This window comes from Cariama cristata, unplaced genomic scaffold, assembly GCF_000690535.1.
Source record: "Cariama cristata isolate BGI_N322 unplaced genomic scaffold, ASM69053v1 scaffold20075, whole genome shotgun sequence".
NCBI classification, from domain to species: domain Eukaryota; kingdom Metazoa; phylum Chordata; class Aves; order Cariamiformes; family Cariamidae; genus Cariama; species Cariama cristata.
Window position 1 is genome coordinate 49,072 of NW_009617240.1, and position 23,880 is coordinate 72,951.

At 36.3% G+C, this 23,880-nt stretch overlaps 1 protein-coding gene across 1 annotated transcript in view; it reads left to right on the forward strand.

The window, feature by feature from the left end:
- The window catches only part of PIBF1 (progesterone immunomodulatory binding factor 1), a 119,596-nt gene that overhangs the window by 48,417 nt on the left and 47,299 nt on the right, over positions 1 to 23,880 (forward strand). Inside the window, exon 10 of the mRNA XM_009700467.1 lies at positions 21,592 to 21,757. Within this exon, the coding sequence (XP_009698769.1) occupies positions 21,592 to 21,757 (166 nt within the window). The remainder of the gene's footprint in view (positions 1 to 21,591; positions 21,758 to 23,880) is intronic.

Below are 23,880 nucleotides of genomic sequence, written 5' to 3' on the forward strand. Positions count from 1 at the left end.
CTGTGCCTGAAGGTCTGCACCCCAGGGAAGGGACCCACACTGGAGCTGTGGGTGAAGAACTGCAGCCCAAGGGAAGGACCCACATAGGAGAAGTTCATGGAGGACTGTCTTGCCGTGGGGCGAGCCCCAAGCTGTAGCAGGGGAAGAGGGTGAGGAGGTCTCCACCTGAGGAGGAAGGAGCAACAGAGGCAATGGGTGATGAACTGACCCCAACCCCCATTCCCCATCCCCCTGTGCTGCTGCGGGGGAGGAGGTGGAGAAAATCAGGAGTAAAGTTAAGCCCAGGAAGAAGGGAGGGGTTGGGGGCACGGTATTTTTTAAGATTTGGGTTTATTTCTCATTATCCTATTCTGATTTGATTAATAATAAATTGATTTTTTCCAAGTTGAGTCTGTTTTGCCCATGATGGTAACTGGTGAATGACCTCTCCCTGTCCTTATCTCGACCCATGAGCCTTTCATTATATTTTCTCTCCCCCTGTCCAGCTGAGGAGGGGAGTGATAAAGCGGCTTTGGTCGGCACCTGGCATCCAGGCAGGGTTAACCCACCACACTGTAAGATATAATATGTGGTTGATAAGTGCAGGTTTTGCACATGCTAATGGGTTTCCAGCAGGTTGTCATAGTGATATCTGGGGGCAGATTTTCCTTGACTAGATTCCACTGAAGTCTTACCAATACCTCCTGTTCTCAAGCACCACCTAACCTCACAGGCGCTTAAAATTAGTCTGCATTCCAAGTTGGAGCGCATTTAGGTAGAGGTCCCTGTGCATGCTCGGAAGTCTCCTGGTTTGGAAAGCTAAGTGTTTATTTCGATATGGGTAGGGAGGTGCTTGAACTCTGTTCAAATCCCTGAAGGGCGTGTTTTTATTAGATCGTGGCTAACTCATTCAAAAGCGTTGAGTTCACTCCAGAGCACTGTTAGAAGAGGAGGTAATGGCTAAGCTTGCCTCTTTTGTAATGTGCTTTGAGCACTCGCCCAGGAAGTTCAAGACCTTGGTCCTTTCCCTCTCAGTCTCCCTAATTATTTAAACAAGTTTTGGTATTACCTGGAAGTTATGTCAATTTGGCCAGAATTATTGGCAACAAGTGTTGATATACATAATGCATGTTAAGCAAAATGCCACAAAAGAGGAAAAATAAACAAATTTGGGAGACTTTTTTTGTGAAAGCTGATCATTCAAATCCTAAAAAAAGTATAAAAATGCAATTAAAATACAACTTTTAGATTTTTTTGTAGCTAGAAAGTTAATTGTCTTTTTACATTTCTTTTTCCATTATTAAAAAAACCAAACAAACAAACAGAAAAACTACAAGTGTGGATATTGGCAATAAAGTAGTTACCTATAAGGTTTATAAGCACAACTTTGAGGGTGAACCTTTTGGATCGTTGATTCTTTTGTCATTGCATGTAACCATCTTTTCATAAATTCAACTTTGATCTGTACTATTCTTAGTGGAAGCTCTTCTAGTTGTCATGTTCAGATGGAGTTTTAATTTCTGTTCCAAGATTATTTTCTCCTGGTTTATAATAAGGAGTTCTGATGCCAGCATTAGTCCTTAAATATCTGTTTGTTTTGCCTTCTTAAAATCTTAGTCAGACTTTTATTTTCCTAGATTGTAGCTTATTTCACTTCTCATGGGATAGATTCCTTGTTCTTGTGAACATCTGAGTACTGTTTCTTTTAATCTTGACCTTCCTTCAACACAGATAACTGGAATTCTGAACAATGTTTCAGATAATTTCCTGCTCTATCTTGTATGATACCATCATTTCCACTAGATCTACCTGAGTGATTCCTGGAACTGTATGTCTTTTGCGTAGCTGGATCATGTTAGCAGTTTAATTATCCTGATACCACACAATGAATCTAGATCATTTTCCTCAGTCTGTTCTAAGTGTCTGGATGAAAAGAGCCACCACCTTCAGTTTTCTAGCCCTGCTCTAAGTCCTGGATTTGTATATGCATTCTTATTTGGTTTTGTGATTACGCTACTAATGTAAGAATCACACTCTCCAGTGTACCAGAGAGGCACTTCACTCTGGAAGATGTGCAATCTTTTTGCTCCACGTACTCAACATGAGAGATAACTCACCTAAATGTAAGTGTACGCAGCATGGATACTACAAAGGAGTTGCAAATGTCCAAGATACCATTACAGTAAGTGGAAACTTAGTAAGCACAATCAGTGGGGTTTGGAGAGCTATTCAGCTGACCAAATAGAGATTGCTGCTTCAGGGTTGCAAAGGATTCTTTATAACCCTTTGACTGCAGTGACTAGATTTCTACCCATCATACTGGGGACCTTGCAGGTAGGTGCCAAAGCCTTTCTGAATTTAGATTTTAAAAATTACAGAATGATTGAGGTTGAAAGGGACCTCTGGAGGTCGTCTGTTCCAACCACCCCACTCAAGCAGGGTCACCTAGAGCCGGTTGCCCAGGACCATGTCCAGATGGCTTTTTAATATATCCAAGGATGAAGACTCCACAACCTCTCTGGCGAACCTGTGCCAGGGCTCAGTTACCCTCACAGTAAAAAAGAAAAAAAAGTGTTTCCTGATGTTCAGAGGGAACCTCCTGTGTTTCAGTTTGTGCCCATTGCCTCTAATCCTGTCATTGGGCACCACTGAAAAAAGCCTGGCTCCTTCCTCTTTGCACCTTAGTGGTCTCAAATGTACACAGCTGATGTAGTAATGAACTATATCATCTAAGTAAACAGTGGAGTAAATTCAGTTGATGTGAAATGCAAACCAATCTTATGTTAGTGAGATAAGAGTAGATTGGCTGTGAGTAGGTTTTATTTCTATTTTCCTATCCCATCTTCCTTTTCTACAGCATTCTGTAGACTGAGATGTGATATGATTGTCTAAGCAACAATTCCTGAAACATGTTTTTAATCTGTATTCTTAACACATTCTTTCAAATCTTCAGGTATTCAATGATGTGTCAATAGTATAAAAAAATTGAACTGCTAAAAAAAAAATGAAGTAGGCTTCAAAAATTATAATTTTAACTCTGATGTATGATACTAATCAATGTGAACTTGCATTACTGAATTGTGGGGGAAAAAATAACATTTGTGAAAAATGCAAATACTTGTAAGTTGCTTCCTTGTTTTTATAATTTAACAATACCTACAAACCTGTTAAGGCATTTTTTTTTCTGTATTAGGTAGTTATGAAAAATCATAAAACAAATTACACCATTTTCTCTGTAATTTTTGTACTTGCGTAAGTTTTAACTCTTCTGTACATTTTATTTAGCAGCTACCAGATTTAATTGTTATGAAAATGTGGACTAGTGCTACTTCTTTGTCTTTTAGAAATATGTAGGTTTTAGTCACATTTGTTTTACTAATTACTAGTTTTATGGACTATCCTCTATATCCTATTAAACAGAAAATGTTTGATCTGTAAGAATGCCTTTTTATAATACATTCTGGGTTTTAGGAAGAGTAGTATAAATTATGTTACAGTTCAAACAGTAGGCTTACCTTTCACTTGCCTGCTACACTTTAATATTTTACCTATGTATTATAACTCACCTGTGAAATGATTAGATGTGTTTAAGCATTGCTTCTTAAATTCTTAAATTCTCTCTTATGATATTAATACTTACTGTTTTTCCATAATGTTTGCAGTTCCAGCAGTGTTTGTATTTACTTGCCTTGGCCTTCCTACTCCACTTACCACCCTACAAAATAAATCCTTGTATATTCAAATTGATGCCAAGATGCCAGCAGCACAAATTATAATGTATGATTCATATTGCAAACTCTTGGAGCATTTATTGGTGCGCTAGTACATTCCTATGAAATGACAAAGTCAGATAAATTTATATATGCTAATGTACGATCACTGAAAAAGATTGTCTTTGTTGATCTTGCATGTATGTGCATTTCCTATCAATTCAATGATCTTTAAATATGGTTAGAAAGTAATTTTCTGTTACTGACACATTAATGCTAAAATAGTAAATGAACCATTTAAAAACAGTCTTCTGAAATACTAAACTAAATTTGTTTGAAAATTAGAACCATGATATATTTTCTAAAATAAAAAGTAAGTTTGTTTTTCTGTGGAGGGAATATAATGAATGAGAATCTCCTAAAATAAGAAAGAAAATAAATTAAAAGGTAACTGAAATGTGATTGTGCCAAATGAAAGAATACTTTTGCCAATACAACACTAACATATATAAATGGTTTTCTAGATCTTTAGGAAAATCTAAGTTCTAACCCTACCAACTGAACTGTGCTCAAGACCTCTTCCTCTTGCTATTTTTATAATTTTTTTCACATTACAATTTCAGAAATTTCATCTTTATTGTATGCTAATAATAATAATGCTTTGAGAACTAATAACACTTACAGAAGTAATAATACTTTGAGAAGGCCTTGAGAAAAAATACTTTTTTTAATAGAATTCAAAAAACATGCACACACAATTTCAGTATTGAAACTCAGTGGAAAAAATAACAGCATGGTTTCTCAGTCACAGAGTCTGAAAGAAATATATTTTAAATAGTACTGTAGAAAGGTTGCTTTTCTCTTCTTGAGTTGCTTCAATGTCAAATGGTCTCTCTTTTTTTTTTTTTTTTTTTTTTTGAGATCTGATTTGCTCTTTGGTATTCTTTTGAACAATTCCAGTATCTACATTTGTTTTTTTTGAAGCTGTATAAATTAATTTGAAGTCCATGAGAAATGTAGAATGGGAACGGTACATGCCATTAGAGCTGGGGAAACTGGAATTCATAGGAGACTAGTACCAGAGCACTAAGTATTGTTACTTTGGTTGTTGTAATTTAAAATATCAAATCTGACAAAAATAGTTGTGATAGCAATAGACTTTTCTTTATTAAATCCATAAAAATAATATGTAAGTTATAATTCTCCTTCTAGTGTATATTTTAATTACTTTCATCTCCACAAAGTTTATGGTCCTATTTTCTGTCTTAATAAGAATACCAAATACTGCAGTATGCTGTTTATTTTATTAATCATATTGCATGCTGTATTTGATCATGATCTGAGAGATGCATTGAATTACTTTAAACACATGCTTTAGATTCCTATAGATCCATAGTACAGTTGTTGAACATACCCTGCATTTTTAAAGAAGCAAAAAAAGATTGCTCACATTCATATAAGAGCTTGCTTCCAAGCCAAGAATGACAGATGCTGTTACAGCTGAGAAATGTAGTGTTTTAGGAAAACACTCAAACAGTAGTTAACTTAGGTCAAAGTAGAAAAAATGAATTTAAGATGCCTTAGTCTAGACTGGAGTCAAAGGTACTTGAGGTGTAGATGTTGGTTGTACAGACTGTCAAGGGTTATGTTCCAATTCAGTAAATCTGCAATATCTGAATGAAAGAAATAGTTCTGATCTCTCCTTTTCTTAATTTCAAATGCGCCTAATTTCTTGTATTCCTCGTTTTAAGTAAATATATTTGCAAGAATTTTTTTGATCATTTGTATTTTCATATTGTAGAGCATGTATAAATGATAGCATACCAAGGAATGGTGAAGAGGGGAGTTGTCTGTACATAATCCAAACTTTTGTGGCTTGGATTTGACTTTACTGTGCCAAAGCAACATATTTGTCCTATTTTAATGTTGACATGATCAGCTACAGTCTTTAAATTCATTCCATGTGCTATAGAAAATAATTCACATAAGAGATTGATTGTCATTTTTAGCAAGAATATAAAATAATAGAGTAAATGGAAACTTGAAAAGTGAAGGAAAAGTATTAATGAGGCAAAAGTAATGAATTATGTAGCATCGTGTATAATAATGCTATATCTTTTGTAGAAACACAAGAAAGGTAATGGCACAGACTCAACAGTGTAGCACTTAATGTGCCAGAAATCCTGGCACACACTATTGCATTTAAGTGATGACAATTTTGGTTCCTACAATACAAAAAATGTGTATGGCTTTACCTAAATAAGAAAAGTAGTTGTTCTGAATTGCTTTTTTTTTAAAAAAAAAAGCCCCTAGATATGGCATAGAAGTAACAACTTCTCAAATCTGTCAAAGTCATTAACTTTACAAACCTACAAGTAATTCTTTACAGTCCAGCAAGGAAACTTGGGAAAGATATTTCTTGTCACTGACAAAAAAATTCAAAACATCTATAATGGATGAAAAAGAGATGATTCTGCAGTTGTAACAAGTTTTATTCTTTGATTAATTTATAATGTTGTGCATGGTGGTAAGTGGCAAATAACCAATAATTCATTTGGCTTTAAAAAGAGGTTCTATTTTATATAAACAAGCAAGTTCTGTTGAATAGTGTTACATTCTGTGGCTAGGGAACAGATTCATAAAGAACAATTTCTTCTGTTTTGAGGAAGCAATTTTAAGATGGGATAAAATGCTAAATATTGTGTATCTTCCCAATGTTGGTGTTACAGGCGGAGTTGAATTGGCTTGGTATTTTTTATTGCTTTGAAGGGGAGAATTTCCCTTGAAAGTTCAAAGAAAATTGTTCAAACATTTTAAGCCATGGACCACTTTGAAATAATCCCTGTTTAGAATTTGACAAGACTCTAAAATACCATTTATATCAAAGTGGGTATACTTTACTCTTACTGACATACTTTAATTCAAACAAGAATTAATTCAGGAAAGTCCTCTGTTTTATGTGAGTCAAGCTGATGTCTGTGGTTACTTTTGGCTATATCTAAGACTACGTATACACGTTTCATAGTGTTTTTGAATGTATCGGTTCTAGCTTTATACTAGTGGGCTCATATACTGTTATTAGTTTCAGCACAAAGATGACTGAAGACTCATTTACTGTTCTGCTTATATGTATTGACTGGAGTCTTGGAAAATGCTCTTCATTATTGAAAGCTGAGACCTCTGTTTGAGAACCTGCTGTGGCCAAATGAACTGCAAATCTTAGCAGCATTCATCCAGAATTACCAACTTTTTAATGAAATACTGATTCCCTTAGGTATTGTCTCCACATATGTGCATTCATACACTCAAGTCTAAGGACAGTTTCCTTTGTTTATCAGTATTCATGCGTGTCACCTATAATCAACTAAGAATTCTGATGTAGAAGTTGAGGAGACTGCTAGTATTCTTGAAAATTTTGCTTTGAAGTTGGGTCAGATTTGTCGTGTAAGCCTCAGATCCCTCCCCTATCAGGAGTACTGCCAGATTGTCAGAAGTAGTTTTCCTTCTCATCACACATGTTGGGTAGCCTGATACGAGGAAGTATTTGTTAACGTGTGGCTGAGTCAATCTGATTCTTGGCTTATTTATGGCTGGGTGGCTGACTTTTTTTTGAGGTAATGTGACTACTGCTTCATTACATACTGTAGTTTGAAATATTTGGCCCTTTATCTCTGTTAGGCAACAAGAAGAATTCCTTTCTCTCTTATTCTTCTGCAGTGAAGTTCTACGCTGCTTGTATAGCTGACATGCTTTCATTTGATTAATAGACTCAAAACTTCTAAGTAGTTTGTTGTGTGTGGCAGAGTGATCCTAGGGAACCTTGGTGTCTCAGAGCTTTCTCACGGGATGAAAGAGCTCTAATATTTGTAATAATAATCTATTAAGGCCTCTGTCACAGTGACGGTTCCCAGCACAAGTTCACCCCTGAGATTTCCACTGCTGTGTTTTAACTCCTGAAACTCTTAGGCTTTATGTTGCTTTCAGGATGGTAATTCTGCAGTTCTTATTGAAGATTCCCTGCCCGTAGGCATGGTGGTTTTGTGGGGAGTACAGCTCGGAGTTGCTAACATTGTGGATGTCCTGAAGCAGAAATCAAATTTACCTGTAACTGTGTGAAAAAGCTGTGTTTTCTATATGCACATTCATAGCGCATTCTCTTTACTCCTTACCTTTGAATGTCCATTTATGGTTACCAGGAATTCTGAGTTTGGGAAGAAGTGAAAATACAGGCCAAACTCCACCCTGTTTATATAACAATAGTCCAAGTGTTAGACTATGTGCCCATTAGTATTGCCAGGACAAGCATGCTTCAGTGTCATCTACCTGTAAACACCACATCTTCAAGAACAGCTGACAGTAAGCAGATTTTCTTGTTTTCTGAAAGACTGACTCCATTTTGAATTAAGGCAAGTTGAACTATTAGCCTATCTAAGGTGGTTTTAGATTAAGCTTAGAGTCTGGTTCCAACCTGGTTCACACAGTGAAAGAATGGAATGCTGAGAATGAAGCTCAGAGTAGAATAGAGTTTAAAGTACTGTGGAAAAATATTAAACACCTCCATCTACTTAAACCTTCCTGTAATAAAGAAGGCAAAAGAATTGCATATCACACAAAATAAGGTTAACTGAAGTACAGTAGTAACTAGACTTTTTCAGTCATGACCTAAATATGCACACAAAACTGGTAACTGGCATGGTCAGACTGAAGTGCAACAGTTCATTCTTCAAATTTTAAAGGGAAATTAACTTTTCCTATCTGTGTCTAAGTCCCCATTCAATGGAAGTCTTTCTTGTAAACTACAAGAATACAAAGGGTTAAAGCCATGTTTTAACATACTGTGTAGTGAACGGGTTCCTTTACTTTTATCGAAGGAGTTAATGTTAACAATATGGCTATGTTAGAGGGAACTTTCCAGCTGCTGTTCAGTGAGTACAAGAATTGCATCTTCAATTACTTCATTGGTTGCATGATAGATGTAGCCTTATTCTAGGGCTCCTAGCAGAAAGAATGGATGATGGTAGGGATAAAATGATACAAGCACTGAACACACAGAGTAGTAGGAGCTTTCTATTCCACCATAAAAAGATGTCTTCAAGTCCCATTAAGGGAAAAGACCTGAAAGAACAAATATTTGTTTTCAAGTCCACTACAAGAAGAAGAAGGAAAATTTTACTTCTCACGTGTGATTATTGCAGGGATTGTGATAGTTCAGCTGAAGAAAGAATTGTTTAAATGGTGAGAGAGAATGGAGAAAATGGGAGGAAAATATGAAAATTAAGATAAAGATATGTAGGAAGGGAGAAGAGAGCTGGACATAATTAGAGGAAGCAGAGAAACAGAAAACTTGGTTAGTGTAAGAATTATATGCACTAAAATAAATAAATTTCATTGCTTTTTGCTGTGATCTCTCAGGAGCCCACATTTAAGACTCTTCTTAGAAGGTATGCTTGAAACTTTTATTGCAGAGTCTGTTAGTGTCCCCATAATTCATAAATTCTGACTTCCTTTTCTTCTTTTCAAACCTGGATTTTGTTTTCTCTTTTTTAACTGCTTCCCACAATACTACTTTTCTCAAATTAATAACTTTGGTAGTAGAAAAAGTAGAAAAGCTGTATAAAGTTGTGTCTGTCTATAAAAATTTTCTTAAACTTGTCAGACGACTGATAAAGTATAGAAAACTACGTTGTGAAAGCAAATATGCTCAAGAGTGGAGACAGCTTGGAGTTCACTGATTATTTTTCAAAATAGTTAACTGCATTTTTGAAGTATTTTCATTTTTCACATGCCTCAGCAGGTAATATAGGATAATTTGATAACTGAAGAATTTATTGCAATAGGCTGCTTTATAGAAAACTTAGGTTCATTGGACTTTTTCCTGCTTAGAAATGAGGAGAAATTAGATTGTTTCATTAGTGTCATAAACAGCTTGGTGATGTATCTGTTCAGGATTCATTTGTTAGTCTGCTTGAAGCTTTTAAGAGCATGCAGAATATGACTATAGCTCCTTCCTTTTGTTTGGGCTGTAAGAGTATCTTCCATATTCTCTTACGCTATTGATGCTGTTGTCTGAGTGTGTTTGTTGTTCTTACAGTATCTTCAGAAGATTCTCAGATTTGAAGGACTTTTACAGTTCAATAAAATAATTTTTAGAAGCAATATATGTTTCACTTCTGGATAAAGAACACACAAAGATATCTGCATCTTAAGCCTTGTAACGAACTAGCTAGTGTACAATATTTTATTATTTGGTGGTTGTCTCTAAAGCTGAAATGCAGTTGATGAGCTTGTTTTTTAAGTTATATGAATGGTCTTGATGCTGTCTCCTTTGTTTTTCTCTTAATAGTAATGTTAATGTGGTTCTAGTTACATCACTGCATAGGAAAGGATTTTTCACATATCTTAAACTGGAAAGAAGATGGATCCAGTAATGCTCCCTTACCCGTTGCTTGTCTGTCAATCATTTTAGTATCCTTTCATTATGTAAGACCCATCCCAGCTAGCTGTTATCATGTCTTTCCATCCTGTGCTCTTCTAACAAAAACTTCCCTGAGCTGCCCAGTTGCACAGAAGCATGCCTGATGGCCTGCAGGCAGCTTAATGGAAGTTCCTTTAAGTTCTGAAAGACAGATGGAAATCTATGTATTTTTCCGGTATCGTACTTAGTTTAAAACAACTGCTGGACATACAGTTTTAGTAGTCTTTGGTACATGATTTTTAATATTTTAGTGGCTTTTATGTAGCATTCAAATTCTAATAAGGAAATGCAAATTAACATGTGTGTGACTACACATCATCCTTCTTGTCTTTGAAGGGAACAAATATTTTTTTTGTAAACAACAAGGTCAGTATTACCCAGCAGTGTACCCTGGCAGCATCCTGGGCTGTATTAGCAGGGGAGTAGTCAAGACAGCAAGGCATGTCCAGTTTTGGTACATCCAGTACAAGTAACATAATGATAAACTGGAGTGAATCTAGTGGAGAGCCACCTGAACGGCCAGGGTTGGAGCACTTGCCCGATGGTGAGAGGTTGAGGAGAGGACTGGTTCAGTCTGGTGGCTGGGACACCTAACACCAGTAACACCAGTGCCTACAAGGAGGTCTCCAGGAAGATGGAACCAGGCCTTTCACAGCAGGGCACCGCAGCAGGATGAGAGAATATCAGTTGAAACAGGAGATTCTGACTTGGTATAAGGAAAAACTTTTTCACTACAGCCAAGCAATACTGTGGGCAGTCTCCTTGGGAGTTTTCAAGACCCAAGTGGCTAAGGCTTAGAGCAACCTCATCTGATTTCATAGCTGACCTTGCTCCGAGCAGGATGTCAGACTAGATACTCCCTGAAATCCCTTCCAACCTAAATTATTCAATAATTCTGTTTTGCATTTGCATTGTTGAGTTCTTATTTTTAAGGGGTAATTTTACTGGGGAATAAATGGAAAATTATGCAGCAATATGCTGGTGTCTCATATTTAGATTTTGCCTATTTCTTAAGTCACTGCAAATGCCAAGACCCTCCATTATGTTAATTCTTATAGAAAAGTTGCTTTGCTGTCCATCATTGCTAACTGTAGCACTTTTAGGAACACATCCTTGACCGATAACAAGGTATGCCTGTACTTTGAACTCTGCTTATCAGGAAATCAAACCTGTTATGTGTGATATAAAGGACATACCAATCATTTGCTAAATTATGGCAGTTTGAACCCTAACCTTCTGACCTAATCTGCCAGACTTTCAGTGGGGAAAATGTAGGGGGGAGCAGTCTCTCTGCTGATACGGTAGTTAACATATATCTTTTCCTTTTGAGATGTCAGAGGAGCTTTGTCTGATGGTCTTCCAGTTAGCCTTCTCTCAAAAGATTTGTCCCTACTTTCTCATTTCTCTTCCTATCCTTTTCTGGGAAGCTTCAGTGAGGACATTTCTTTTTCTTCTTTCCTTGCTAATCACCCAAAAAGCTCCTTTTGCTCATCACTGTATAGAAAAGAATTTTAGTTTTGATAGTATTAATTACATACAAGTTATATTTGTGGAATTAAGAACTTAAATATTTATATGTACATTTCTGACTATTTTAAGGAGGTATATGGCATTCCAAACATTTTTCTTCTGTTTGTAGCTGTCTCTTTTTTAGTTCTTTTTAGATTTTATTTGTTAAAAGGAGAGAGACATTTCAGTATTGCTGTTGTCTCTCATATAACTGCTGTTCTGTCAATCATTTCACATTGTCTGTTTCCCTTTTTGCATTAATGGAATTAAAAGTCATGCAGTAATTACCTTTTATTAAGTATATGTCTACATCTAGAAGTATCTTAATGAATTTTCTATTAAATCAGAGGAACAGCAGCATATGCAACAACAGACAATAAATACTATTGTGGAAGGTAAAGGATAAGATTGCTTACACATATTTAAGTTTCTTTTCTTCTTAAATTGTGTGGAATTTTTTATGTCTCTAATGTGTAAAATGTGACTTGAATGTCATGATTTGGACTGTTATCTTTGTTAATCTTTCAGTCTCTGAGTTTACTCAAAAGTTTTATCAAAGTTGTATGAGGTGGTTAATTACCTTTTGCTCAGTAGTAGTTTCTGTAGAGGACTACAACACATCTGTATACCCATTGCATGACCCATAATATTTTTTCAAAATACTTTTGCAATCCAATATTAATTTTCTGGTTTTTAATTTTAATAAACTGTTTATGCAACCTAGTTTATAGAAAGAGAGCAAAGGGAAAGGATTGGAGAGAAAAGTATATGCAATTTACAGATCAGTATGTTCACAATGTCAATGAATAGAAAATGTAACAGACTTTGTCAACATGAACATCCAGAGAGTTTATTTCCTTCAACCACCCTTCTCTTGTTCATTTATGGTTTAGATTTGACAAATACGTGTATATCAGAAGTTTTAAGTAGCTTCTTTTCTGTGTCTGAAGAGGTTTAAAGTTTATATTTTTTAAAAAAATTAGTCAAAACATCTACTAGCTTTAGCAAGGAAGGTTTTATGATTTCTTTCAGAGTGGGTTTTGTGTGTATGTGTGTATACTTACATGTGTACATGCATATTTGGATGCAGTATTCTGTTTTCACAGTGACAGCACTAGTGTGGATTGATTAATTAAAAGAAAAAGAAAAAAGTCTATTCCCTGTAGAGGATCTACAACATATGGGGAATATTGACTGATTGTTTACCTCAAGAATTTCACGTAAATTTGGTAGTTTAGTTATAGCTGTGTCGAGTTTCTTTAATTATCAATCTTAGATTTGTTTCAGCTACTATCTTGAAAAATTACTGCTCCATAACATTCAATGAAGGGAATGCATGCAAATATGCTAAGGGCCAGTTGTAAACTGAGAGGGTCAGTAATGCTACACCAAAATGTATTTGAGCCATATAAAGTAAAACTGCATGCACATATTGGCACTCTGAAAACTCCCTGAATACTGAACTAGCCTAGCAAGTAATAATCGCTCTATCCAGAATCACAAGAAAGACCTGAAAATATTTATATTGATTTAACTGAATGTCTGACAAAAAATAACCTCTGTAACTAGTGGGAGTAGAGATTGTTAAAAAATACATTTTTGTGTATTTTATCCAAGAGGAAAAACCAATTCAAGCAACAGTTTCAGACTCTTTGTGTAACTATTGACTCCAATTTCTTAGTTAGCTTGAGCAATGAAGACCAATGTTTGCAGTACAATAATAAAAATGTAATGAACAATTTCTGTAGCCTTTGGTATCCCCCAAATCTGTTCAGGTATGTTTCATCTGCTACGATAGCAATTTATTTCAATTATATTCCAGAAACACAAACAATACTATTATTAAAGAATATTTTCATGAAGTAATAATATTTCTGGAAAAGCTAATACTTGGTTTAAGGAGAGAAATTGTTGAATCATTATTGACATTGTATGGTAGCTTAAAAAAATAATTATGAACATCAGAAAAAAATTATCAAGCCAGACAATTCTAAGTGTATGTTACAAATTTGAAATTTAGTATAGGGTAACACTAAAAGTTGATGTTTTTCTTTTTTTAGTGTTTTATAGCAAGGAAGTTGCTGGCGTTTTCTTCATTCATGTCTGTTATATGTATTTCTCATATCAAAACCCCTCACAATTACGTTTCAAAGTAATTATTTTCTACATCAATCAATATATGTTATTGGGGGACAAGCCTCTCTACTCTTCCTTGACTTTTTGTTGATTTAGTACAAAATTTGGCTTTGTTAACATGGCAATTTTTGCAAATACTGAAGTAAACTATGAAATAAAAATATTGGTTTAATAAAGTTAATGGTTTGGGATGCCTTGGGAAGTCAAATAGAGAATCGTGTGCACAGAGAATGTGACTAAAGACATAATGAGGGTTTGATAAATATACCTCAGGTTTTTTGCTCTTGGATTAATATATGTACAATAGACAAAACCATATTGCAGAGCAGGGATCTTTTTCAATCTGTCACTTCAAAGTGTATTTTTAAAAACCTGAAGTATTTATATATTCAAGCAAAGATGTCATTTAGGCAATGAGAAGTCTAATTCTGCTTATTCTGCTGCTTCTCCGGAAGCGCCTTCCACCTCAGTTCAACACGTTTCTCATACTTTCAAGATTGGAGACTTTTGCTATTTTATGTGCTAGTGCACACAGATGCAAAAGGTAGCTTTGTGCAGTGTCTCGATGCTGTGCCAGAAACAACAGAACTGTTCAGTTTTTTCTGACTGCTTTTGGCTTGAGGTAGAGCTGCTGGTGTCTGCATCCTTTAACTTGCCTATGTTTTCCTTTTAGATTGTTATCCTGTACTTAGGAGAATTCTGTCAAGGGATTCCCTTTGGTATCTCTTCACTAGGCTTCAGATAACTCATTTAGTAGCATTCCTGTTTGAAAAAGAGGAGTCTTTTATCTTTCTTCGGAGTTATTTTAAAGTTTTATTCAAAGGCTCTTGTGAGGTGATAATTTCCATTTTTGGGTTCATGAATTAGGTATCTTTGTGCCTACATCTGAAATACTTGTTCTGGTAGGTATTTCCTGACCAACTATGTGTACTGATGATTTCTATGTTTCATGTTTGTACAATTTTTCATAGATTTAGAATTCATCATCCTCAGAAACATAAATGAGAACAGAAGGACGTACATCTTGACTAAGATGTATAGGCAAAGAGAAAAGCAACTACCATTAGACTCCTAAAAATTACCAGGGTGGCTCTGTTCTCCTATTTATGTATCTAAAAAGAAGTTTTTGAGGAGGAAACAATAGAATTGTATCCCATTCCTTGTTATCTGCTTGCTGGTTTCTTAAGGTCCTTTCTTTTTGTTAAGGATACTGTTATTAATATCTTTATACTAATAAAGTTCAGTTAGGTTATTTGAATAGATTTTTGTGTTTATTTCATTGAATCAAATAACAAAAAGAGTTAACTGAATCAAGCTGCTGATTACTTAAACCAAGTAATAACAGTCTCTGTTATAACAAGTGACTCTGACCAAACTAAGCATGCATCAGCAGCATTGAATTAACACAAAGTAGCGACCACATCCTGTTTCATTTTTTAAAAAAACATGACAGGAGTTGCTCATCTTTTTTTACAGTAGCCCAAAAGTAACTGCAGACTTTCAGGAAGTGGAAGAGTGGATTCGACATCCATCAGAACTCCAGCAAAAACTCCCTAGTGAAGGTTTATTATGACTGAAATATAACTCCCAGGCACAGGCTAGGCTAGGCTAGGCTGAAGTAGTCTCTACCATTACTGTTTAAGCTGTGTTGCAGTGCAGGAGCAAATCTTAAGTTTCACAGAGTCAAAGTCAAATAAAAGGAAGCACAATTGCATAGGCCAGAGACAAGGAAACAAAGATGGATTTCAGTCCCTGCTAGTCAGCATCATTTAGCAGATATATTTAAGCAGGCTCATCTTTCGTAATGTTCATTCTTCCAATTTTTAAGAGAGATGGAATGCTCATCGTGGTAGTTAGGTCACTGTAGCTGTCCTAGTGGAATAAACACAAAGATAAGCAGCTATCTTTATAATAATTCATCAAGATGTGCCCTTTATATGGATATTCTACAACCCCACATTTAACTTTGCTCTTTACCAGTTGTGTTACAGGTTAGTGAGAAGATCTGTGCAGCAGGTAACATGTTTCTTTCTCTGGCATAAGGCACAAGAATACAGGGGAAGAACGCATGTTCTCATCAGACACTGCAGGGAAAAGTGCCTAATGTAATGTACACGGGGCATTAGTATAGTTAGGGTAGAAAGAATATATGGATTCTACATACTGAAGAACTCCACTTACTGCATAGGTATTTTAGGGGTTAGGTGTCCTGAAACTACAGGTAGTGTAAAACAGCTGTTTATCTTGCTGAATGTGGATGTTTGGGACTAGGACTTCCTACAAACTGCAAAATAGTATGTAGAAGTGTTGCCTCCGAGGAAGTTGTTTCGACAGAATGAGGATCAGAGGCCAATACATAACAAATGCTTAGAATGCTGCAAAACAGAAAAATCTGCTTTGAAGCAAGCAGCTTTAAACAAAGCTTCTAAGCTTTCTCTCTCAAACAGATTTTACTAAACCACATGCAAAAGTACTGTATGTTTAATTACTTGATACGAAGCAAATGTAACATCTGGCAAGAACTTGCATGTTAAATCATGTTTACCCTTTAGCATTTAAGCTATATGTTTCTGGACTTTTTTTTTAATAATGATCTGAAACAGGAATGCTGTGCTGAAAAAATTCTCAGCATGTTATTTGGGGAAAACAAATTTGAAGTGAAAACTATTTCAGCAAACAAATTTTTCATTATTTAAACAATTTGTAGATGGCATGCTTCATCTTCTATTTAATCATTATACTCAGAGGGGTTTTTTTCTTTTGTTGGAGGTATTTAAATTTGTTGTTACTAAGTGCATTGTTATTTTAGTCCAGATTAGAAATAATTGAATATATTTATAGACATTAATGAAGCAATAAATGGTACAAAAGACTGAAAATACCTATAGTTAGTGTAACAATTTCCATTAAATACGTGTATTTAAATGAAGAATGACAGTTTTCTTGCATCAGACTTACAATACTTCAGAAGCTGAGCAATGAAAGCATTTGAAACTAAGGATCAGAGTTCCTACATGTTCAGTTACTTTAGTGGGTAGTGTGTGAACTTACTTAATGGGAAATTTTTGATCGCTGAGAAACAAGCCAACTGGTTTTTAGTTCCAAGGATCAGAAAGAGAACCAGTGAAAACAAGATCCTTTGAGTGAGCATGTCTGAACTGGAGTCTCATAGTTTGCTGCATGTATGGACAGAGTATGTGCAGTCTGTAACGTGACTGAATTTAATTTAGGCCTGTCTAGACTGCTGTTACTCCTCTGTGACTCCAAGTGACACAACGAAGAGTAAGGAAGATTCTGTTCTGTACTTTTATACTTAGCTTTGGGCTCTTTGGAAGTGAGGAAACCTTAACAGCCAGACTCAGTTGCAAAAGGTGAGGAAATTAAACTGGGATTTGAACCTCATATTTAAAGAAGTATGGGTAGGATTTGATGAAGGATGCCAAACTATGAGGGTGATATAGGAAAAGAGAGAAAGAAAACCAGCAGATGGAGAGTAGGGCTGTAAGATAGGAATGGAAGCTGAATAGGCCAGGAACACAGGTGAGAAGAAAAACAGATGCCCCCAGTAGAAAGAATGAAAATAGAATTGGAAATCAGGAGAGATCTGGGCTGATGCTGGGACAGAGAGGGAAAAGAGCAGGAACATTAGAGGACATGTTGGGGCTGGAAGTGGGAGGGTTGCAATAGGACAGGTTAGGGAGGAAATATCTGTAGCATTTAGGTTTCCCTGCAAATTTGGCATTGAACCAAAGCACAGACATTTGTACGAGTATATTGTAATTACTCTAAAGATCTTAGACCTGGAACTGACCCATCTGTGGAGTCAGGATGATTTCACAATTTAAAGGGTTTTTTTCCACTTTTGAACTTGAAAATACTGTATAAAATATATCCTAAAGAGCTTTAATTTGCAAAATCAAATTTGCAAAATTAGGGTTGGTGTTTTGTATAATTTTGGTAGGAGTTCCTTTGGAAGATGTATTATTTGCATTTACTTGCTTGGCATTCTTTCATATTCATTGACATTCCTCATATTCATGAGGAATACTGCTGTACATCTCGGGTTTTGTCAATGGGATAGACAATGGTAAAAAAGTCTCTTTCTGTTAGGTAAAAACAGATTAGAATTGCTATCCCAGTACTATGGGGTGCTTATAAGAAGTTGGAAATATTAAGTGAATTTCATACAAGTATATGATAGAAATCTTTTAATATCAATATTAAATTAGGCTGTGCTGGATGTGTTTTGTAGTTCCTCCATTCAAAAAACAGTTGGCTACCATACTTTCTTCAGCATGCAGACTACATGATTTTACCATGAAATCTTTCCATTTACTCTCATTGTATGCAGATTTTGAAAAGTTATTATGTCATTATCCACCGTTTGCAAAACAGACTCCTCTGATCAAAAAAATCCTAAAACCATCCTTGCAAACCAGAATTTTAAGTCCCTCTCTGAATATTCTGTCTCCTACTTTATTCTAGAAATAGTCTTTTTGATAACCATTGTGTCACTCTGCTTTAGCAAACTTCAGGCACTATTGACTGGTCAGCCTAATGGCACAGAGATATAATGAAGCTGAGACCTCTTTCCAGATGATTCTTACATGTGGGATTTTTTCCATTTTTTTTCGTTAGCTCACTCTGTAATTTCCCTCTTATGCCCAACCCTCATTCTTCTGTGAGACAAAAACCTGTACTGTATATCAAGTTTGCTAAAATTTCTTGATGGAGAAAAATCCTGCAGACCCACATTCCACTATTTTTTTCCATAATAGTAGTGTTAACGCATAGGGTGGTTTTGTTTTCTTTTGTTTTCCCTTAGAGACCATATAAGCAGATTAAGGAATGTATTTTGACATTGTGTTACATGACTCTCTACACACATGCACACACACTTGTGCTGGAATAGTCGCCAAGAAGCCAGAGATACTATCCGGCCAAATAAAAGCAAATATGACAAAGAAACTCTGGATGGTGCTACAATGGAGGAGTTACTAGTGAGCTCAACAGTGTAGTAAGGTCAAAAGAAAACCGACCCTTCATAATGTTACCAGTACAAAACAGATCATGCACATGTAGCTACTCCAAATTTCCAAAACAAAGTACAAAATTTTTTTTCTGAAGTTACTGCTCGTGATTGGGTTAATAAGTGAGCTCTGGAAGCACCCAGCTGATTGAGTAGACTTACAACATCATCAGAGAACTACGGGCTCCTCTGGAAAGTATAGAAAGTAGGTACAGAGAAGTATGCGTAGCCTATGTTTATGCATGTTTCCAGTGTGTAAACTCTGTACAGAACAGTTCATTGAACCTCAGAGTAATTTAAGGTCTGAAGCTGTGTACAGGAAGGCATTGCCATTTATTTTGTGTAAAGGCAGAAGATATGAATTTGTTGTTGAAAGTGTGACTGGTAGATAAATTTCATTTGTCTGTTGCATCACACATCAGTTGGCTGGATGACATGTATCTTTGTGAAGACTTACTCATTTTGGAACAAAACGTTCTTCCCAGGATTATAAACAATATGTATAGCAGAACAGATTTAGCATCATGTCTGCAGCCAATCATGTACAAAGTGTGGAGAACGTAAGAGTGCTGGTTTTGTGCCGTAAAATGAAAATAGGAACATACAGTCAGGGAGCAGTGGTGAAATACTAAAAGTATCAGCACTTGAAAAGCATCCTCAAGCAAAATTTACAGCAGTAGTCAGTAACCAGATAATTGGCATTTAGCAGTTTGAGTGCAGTAACTCTGTTTGAGAACAAATGTCATAGTATTGAAAAAGAAAATTGTTTTAAAAAGAGCGACATTTTCATGAGCTCAGTAGGCAGAACTTCCAACCTCTACTCATGCAGTCTGTGTGGGAACAATCTCATTCATGCATTCGATTGTTTACTCATACATGGATGTCTACAGAGTGATTATAAAGGGCATCATGATGACACCTGTTTGTTCTGTTCAGGTTAATTCCAGTGAAAAGTGCTTCCTTTTTGTGCCTTAGAAACATTCCTACATCTGAAATCCTCAGGGAAAATACTGGAAGTAATCTCCTTGTTTTTGTTAAACACTCAATCCCAACTAAAGATCAGGCGCTAAATAGGATGGAATTGTGTTGCAACTGCTATTTGACAAATGACAGCTAACATAACAGCCATGCTGGGTTAGAATAAAGGTTTATCTGGCATTCTAACAATTTGTTGTTAAATGACTTCTGTGTGAGAAGTACCATCTTGCATTCAATAGTTGTCAAAGGATTTCTCTACTGCAAGTTTGTTCAGTATCCTCTTGAGTAAGTGTTAATTTTTAGCATCCACAGCATCTTGTGGTAAGGAATTTCACAGCTTTCCTGTCTGAAGAATGACTTCTATTTGTTTCATTCTGCATCTGCTAGCTTTATTAGATGCCTTCTCATTCATCTATTAGAAAATACAGTTGATTCCTAATCTCATTCTTCATGCCACTGATGATGTTACAGGCCTCTCACTTCTTCCTTTTCCTTACACCATCTTTTCCAAGCTGTAGAGTCCTAGCTTACTTAAGTAATTTTTTCCACACCGTGCAACTGCTTAAGTGCGTGATGTTGCTGGTTGTCAAAGGTAATCCTTATTACCCTTCTGTGATGCTTTGGCAGTTCCATTATAGTCCTTGTGAGGTGAGGTACTGGAACGGTCATCTGCATTCAGTATGCAGGCAACAGCATGAAACTGTAAAGTTATGTGGTGATTTCTGTGTTTTCTCTATTGTTTTCACAATAATTTGCAAAATGTTGGGTTTGACCATTATTTGAAACTGAGCCAAAGTTTTCATGGATTTATCTAGTATAACCCCAAGATCTCACTTGTGAATGAAAACGGTCAGCTAGGAGTTTATCATTTAATGTATGTGCTTAGGATCATTTTTACAACCTCTGATTTACTTTGCCTATATCTCCTTTGAATTTCCTATGCATAAGGTTTTCTACTGTTGTTCACATCACTCTCATTTTCTACAGTCCAGTAATTTAGTAGTCTGTCAGCAAACTTTTTACCTCTCTTTTTTGAGATTGCCTGTTAAGTATAATTAAGAGAATGAATGAAGTCCAGTTCCAAGTGGAACAGTATTTATCTGTCACCTATAAGTGACTATTACCTTATAGTGATATTCTCAAAAATATACTTCATTTCTGCTTTTTGAGAAGGACCTGTGGTTCTGAATGACTGTGGAAATTAATACACCGTTGTGTTCTGATGTCTCTTTGTATCTTTGGGTATGGGAAAAAGCAGTGTGGCTGATATCCGTGATATCTCAAAGGCATATCCCAAGGGACGCGCCACTGATATCACTGATGTCTAATACCACTTCTCCCCATTGCGTGTAACACATGGTGGTGGAAACAGGAGACAACATCTCCTTAGTATCTCTCCCATGAAAAGGCTTCGGTGTGTATATTTGTGTACCAAGAAAGATATTCACATTGATCTAACAATTTTAAAAAGTAAGATATACTGTAAGGTCATTGTCATTTGATTGTGCATTAACCGCATATTCAGAAAAGCCATGGACTGAGTTTTCCACGTACTGTGTTTGGTTGTCATGATAGGATTGAATTTTCCTAATGATGTTTCAAATACAGGTTACAATAGTTATATAGATAAATGTACTAATACTTATTAAGTTCTTAGAAATACTGTATTAATTTCTGAAATTTATTCCTGTAGTGAACAGAACTAGCATGTATTCTAAATTTGTTTATTTTTGAATCATCAAAACTTTTTTCTTTTTTTTTTTTTTTTCTTTTAGGTATAGACAAATGCAACTTGGCACAGAAAGCAAAGTAGCTGAACTTCTTCACCAAAGTAAGTTAAAGTCCTTTGAAAGTGAACATGTCCAACTTATGCAACAAGAAACAGCTAAGAATCTTTCACAGTGCCAAATGGAATGTGAGAAATATCAGAGAAAGCTGGAGGTATGTTATATAAAGAGACACTTTACGGGGTATTACATAGTTGTTTTCTATTAGAATGTAAAATGGAAAAGCTTGGGAAAAAAGTAGCAAAGAACCTACATGGCTGAATTAGTATCTCCGTTGATGAAGCTGAAGCAGAATAATGACAAAACTTAGTAGTCTTAATGACAAACTTAAGTTTGCTATTAAGTGACAAGTTAAGTTTGACCAGTTCAATTGAAAACAAGACTTAGGGGAGAGGAAGAAAGCAAAACAATCTCTCATGGAGAGATGTTGAAGACAGTACCTCATTCATGTGAGGTATATATATGCTTGTATCACAAAGCTGCTTATGTCAGTCTATGTGATTATTAAAAAAAAGGGAAAGAAAACAGTTATACTAGAACAGTTAGGGTAAATTCAGTATCAATATTAAAAACTAGGGTTTGTAATAGCATTGTTACTTAATAAAAATCATTTTTATTGATATGCAATTCTGGAACAAATTTTTATAGCTAAAGAAGTCAAGGAGAGTATGGTGTATGCAGCATTGAAAAGACCTAACATTGCTAATCCGGTCATGGTGGGTTGACTTTGGCCAGCTGCCAGACACCCACCCAGCCACTCTCTCATTCGCCCTCCTCAAGAGGATGGGGGGTAAATAAGATGAAAAAGCTCGTGAATTGATCACTAGGTAGGGAGATCACTTACCAATTACCATCATGGTCAAAACAGACTTGACCTGGGGAAAATTAATTTCACTTATTACCAATTGAAATAGATTTGGATGATGAGAAGCAAAGACAAAAACTAAAACATCTTTCCCCCCTCCTTTCTCTTCTGGGTTTAACTTCCCTCCTTCATTTCTGACTCTTCTACCTTCCCCTCCCCGAGCATTGCAGGGAGGGACGGAGAACAGGAGTTGGGGTCAGTCCATAACAGCCCCTCTCTGACGCTTCTTCCTCCTCACACTTTTATCCTGTGCCAGTGTGGATCCTCCATGGGTTGCAGCTTCCTTCAGGAGAAAATCTGCTCCTACTTGAGTTCTCCACAGGTTGCAGTTCCTTCAGGGCATGTCCACCTGCTTCAGCATGGGGTCCTCTATGGACTGCAGTGTGGATATCCGCTCTGGTGTGGTCTTTCATGGTCTGCAGGAGGACAACCTGCTTCACCATGGTCTTCTCCATGGGCTGTAAGGGAATCTCTGCTTAGGTACCTGGAGCACCTCCTCCCCACCTTCTCTCACCTTGGTGTCTGCACCAAGGCTATTTCTCACTTTTTTCCCTCACTCCTCACTGCCATGCAGCATTTTTGTCTTTTCTTAAATACATTTTCCTCGAGGTGACCCCATCTCGGCTGAGGGGCTCAGCCATGCCCTGCGGTGGGGCCATTGGAGCTGGCTGACACCAGCTGTGTCAGACACAGGGCAGCCTCAGCCTCTCCTCACAGAGGGCACCCCTGCAGCCCCCAACTACCAGCACCTGGGCACCTGCACCCAATGCACTATTTACATAGAGCTGAATGACTTGGACCTGTTTGTCTCTGCAAACTTAGAATTTATTATCTTTCCAAAATGTACTTTCAAAAATGTATCATACACTGTTCACTTATTTTACTATTGGAAAGGTGTCCAGTATTCAGCAAAGCAAACTTACTTTAAAACAAAATTTCTTCACCTGTGCAAAACTAGTCCCAAAATCATATCACTGAGTCCAATTTCTGAGATTTAAAGGAAATTGACAGTGTATGTCTAAAACAAATGTCAGGATACAAACTGTACAGGACAGAATAGAAACCTTTTTTCGAAGTGCCAGCTGTGGCAGCCTTCATTTGTGGAGAAGGATGCTGTTCTTCAGGTCCCCACATTTCTAATGCTGAACCTGCCTAGGGTGTTTATAAAAAGGAACTATAGAGTGGAAACAGAATTAGAGAGTTTCAGATAAAATGTAATTTCTTGTTTTGTCTGTATTGAGACATTCAAATCCTGGCTGATGGGGTTAGTTGTGGTCACAAGCACTGAAGTGCCAGTTTTGCTAGACTTTGAGGTTGCTAAAAAGATTTCTAATTGCACAGACATGTCTAAACTTTGAGAAGTTAGTTAAATTTAAGTTATATTTCCATTTTCTTTGTGGATATTTATTTGA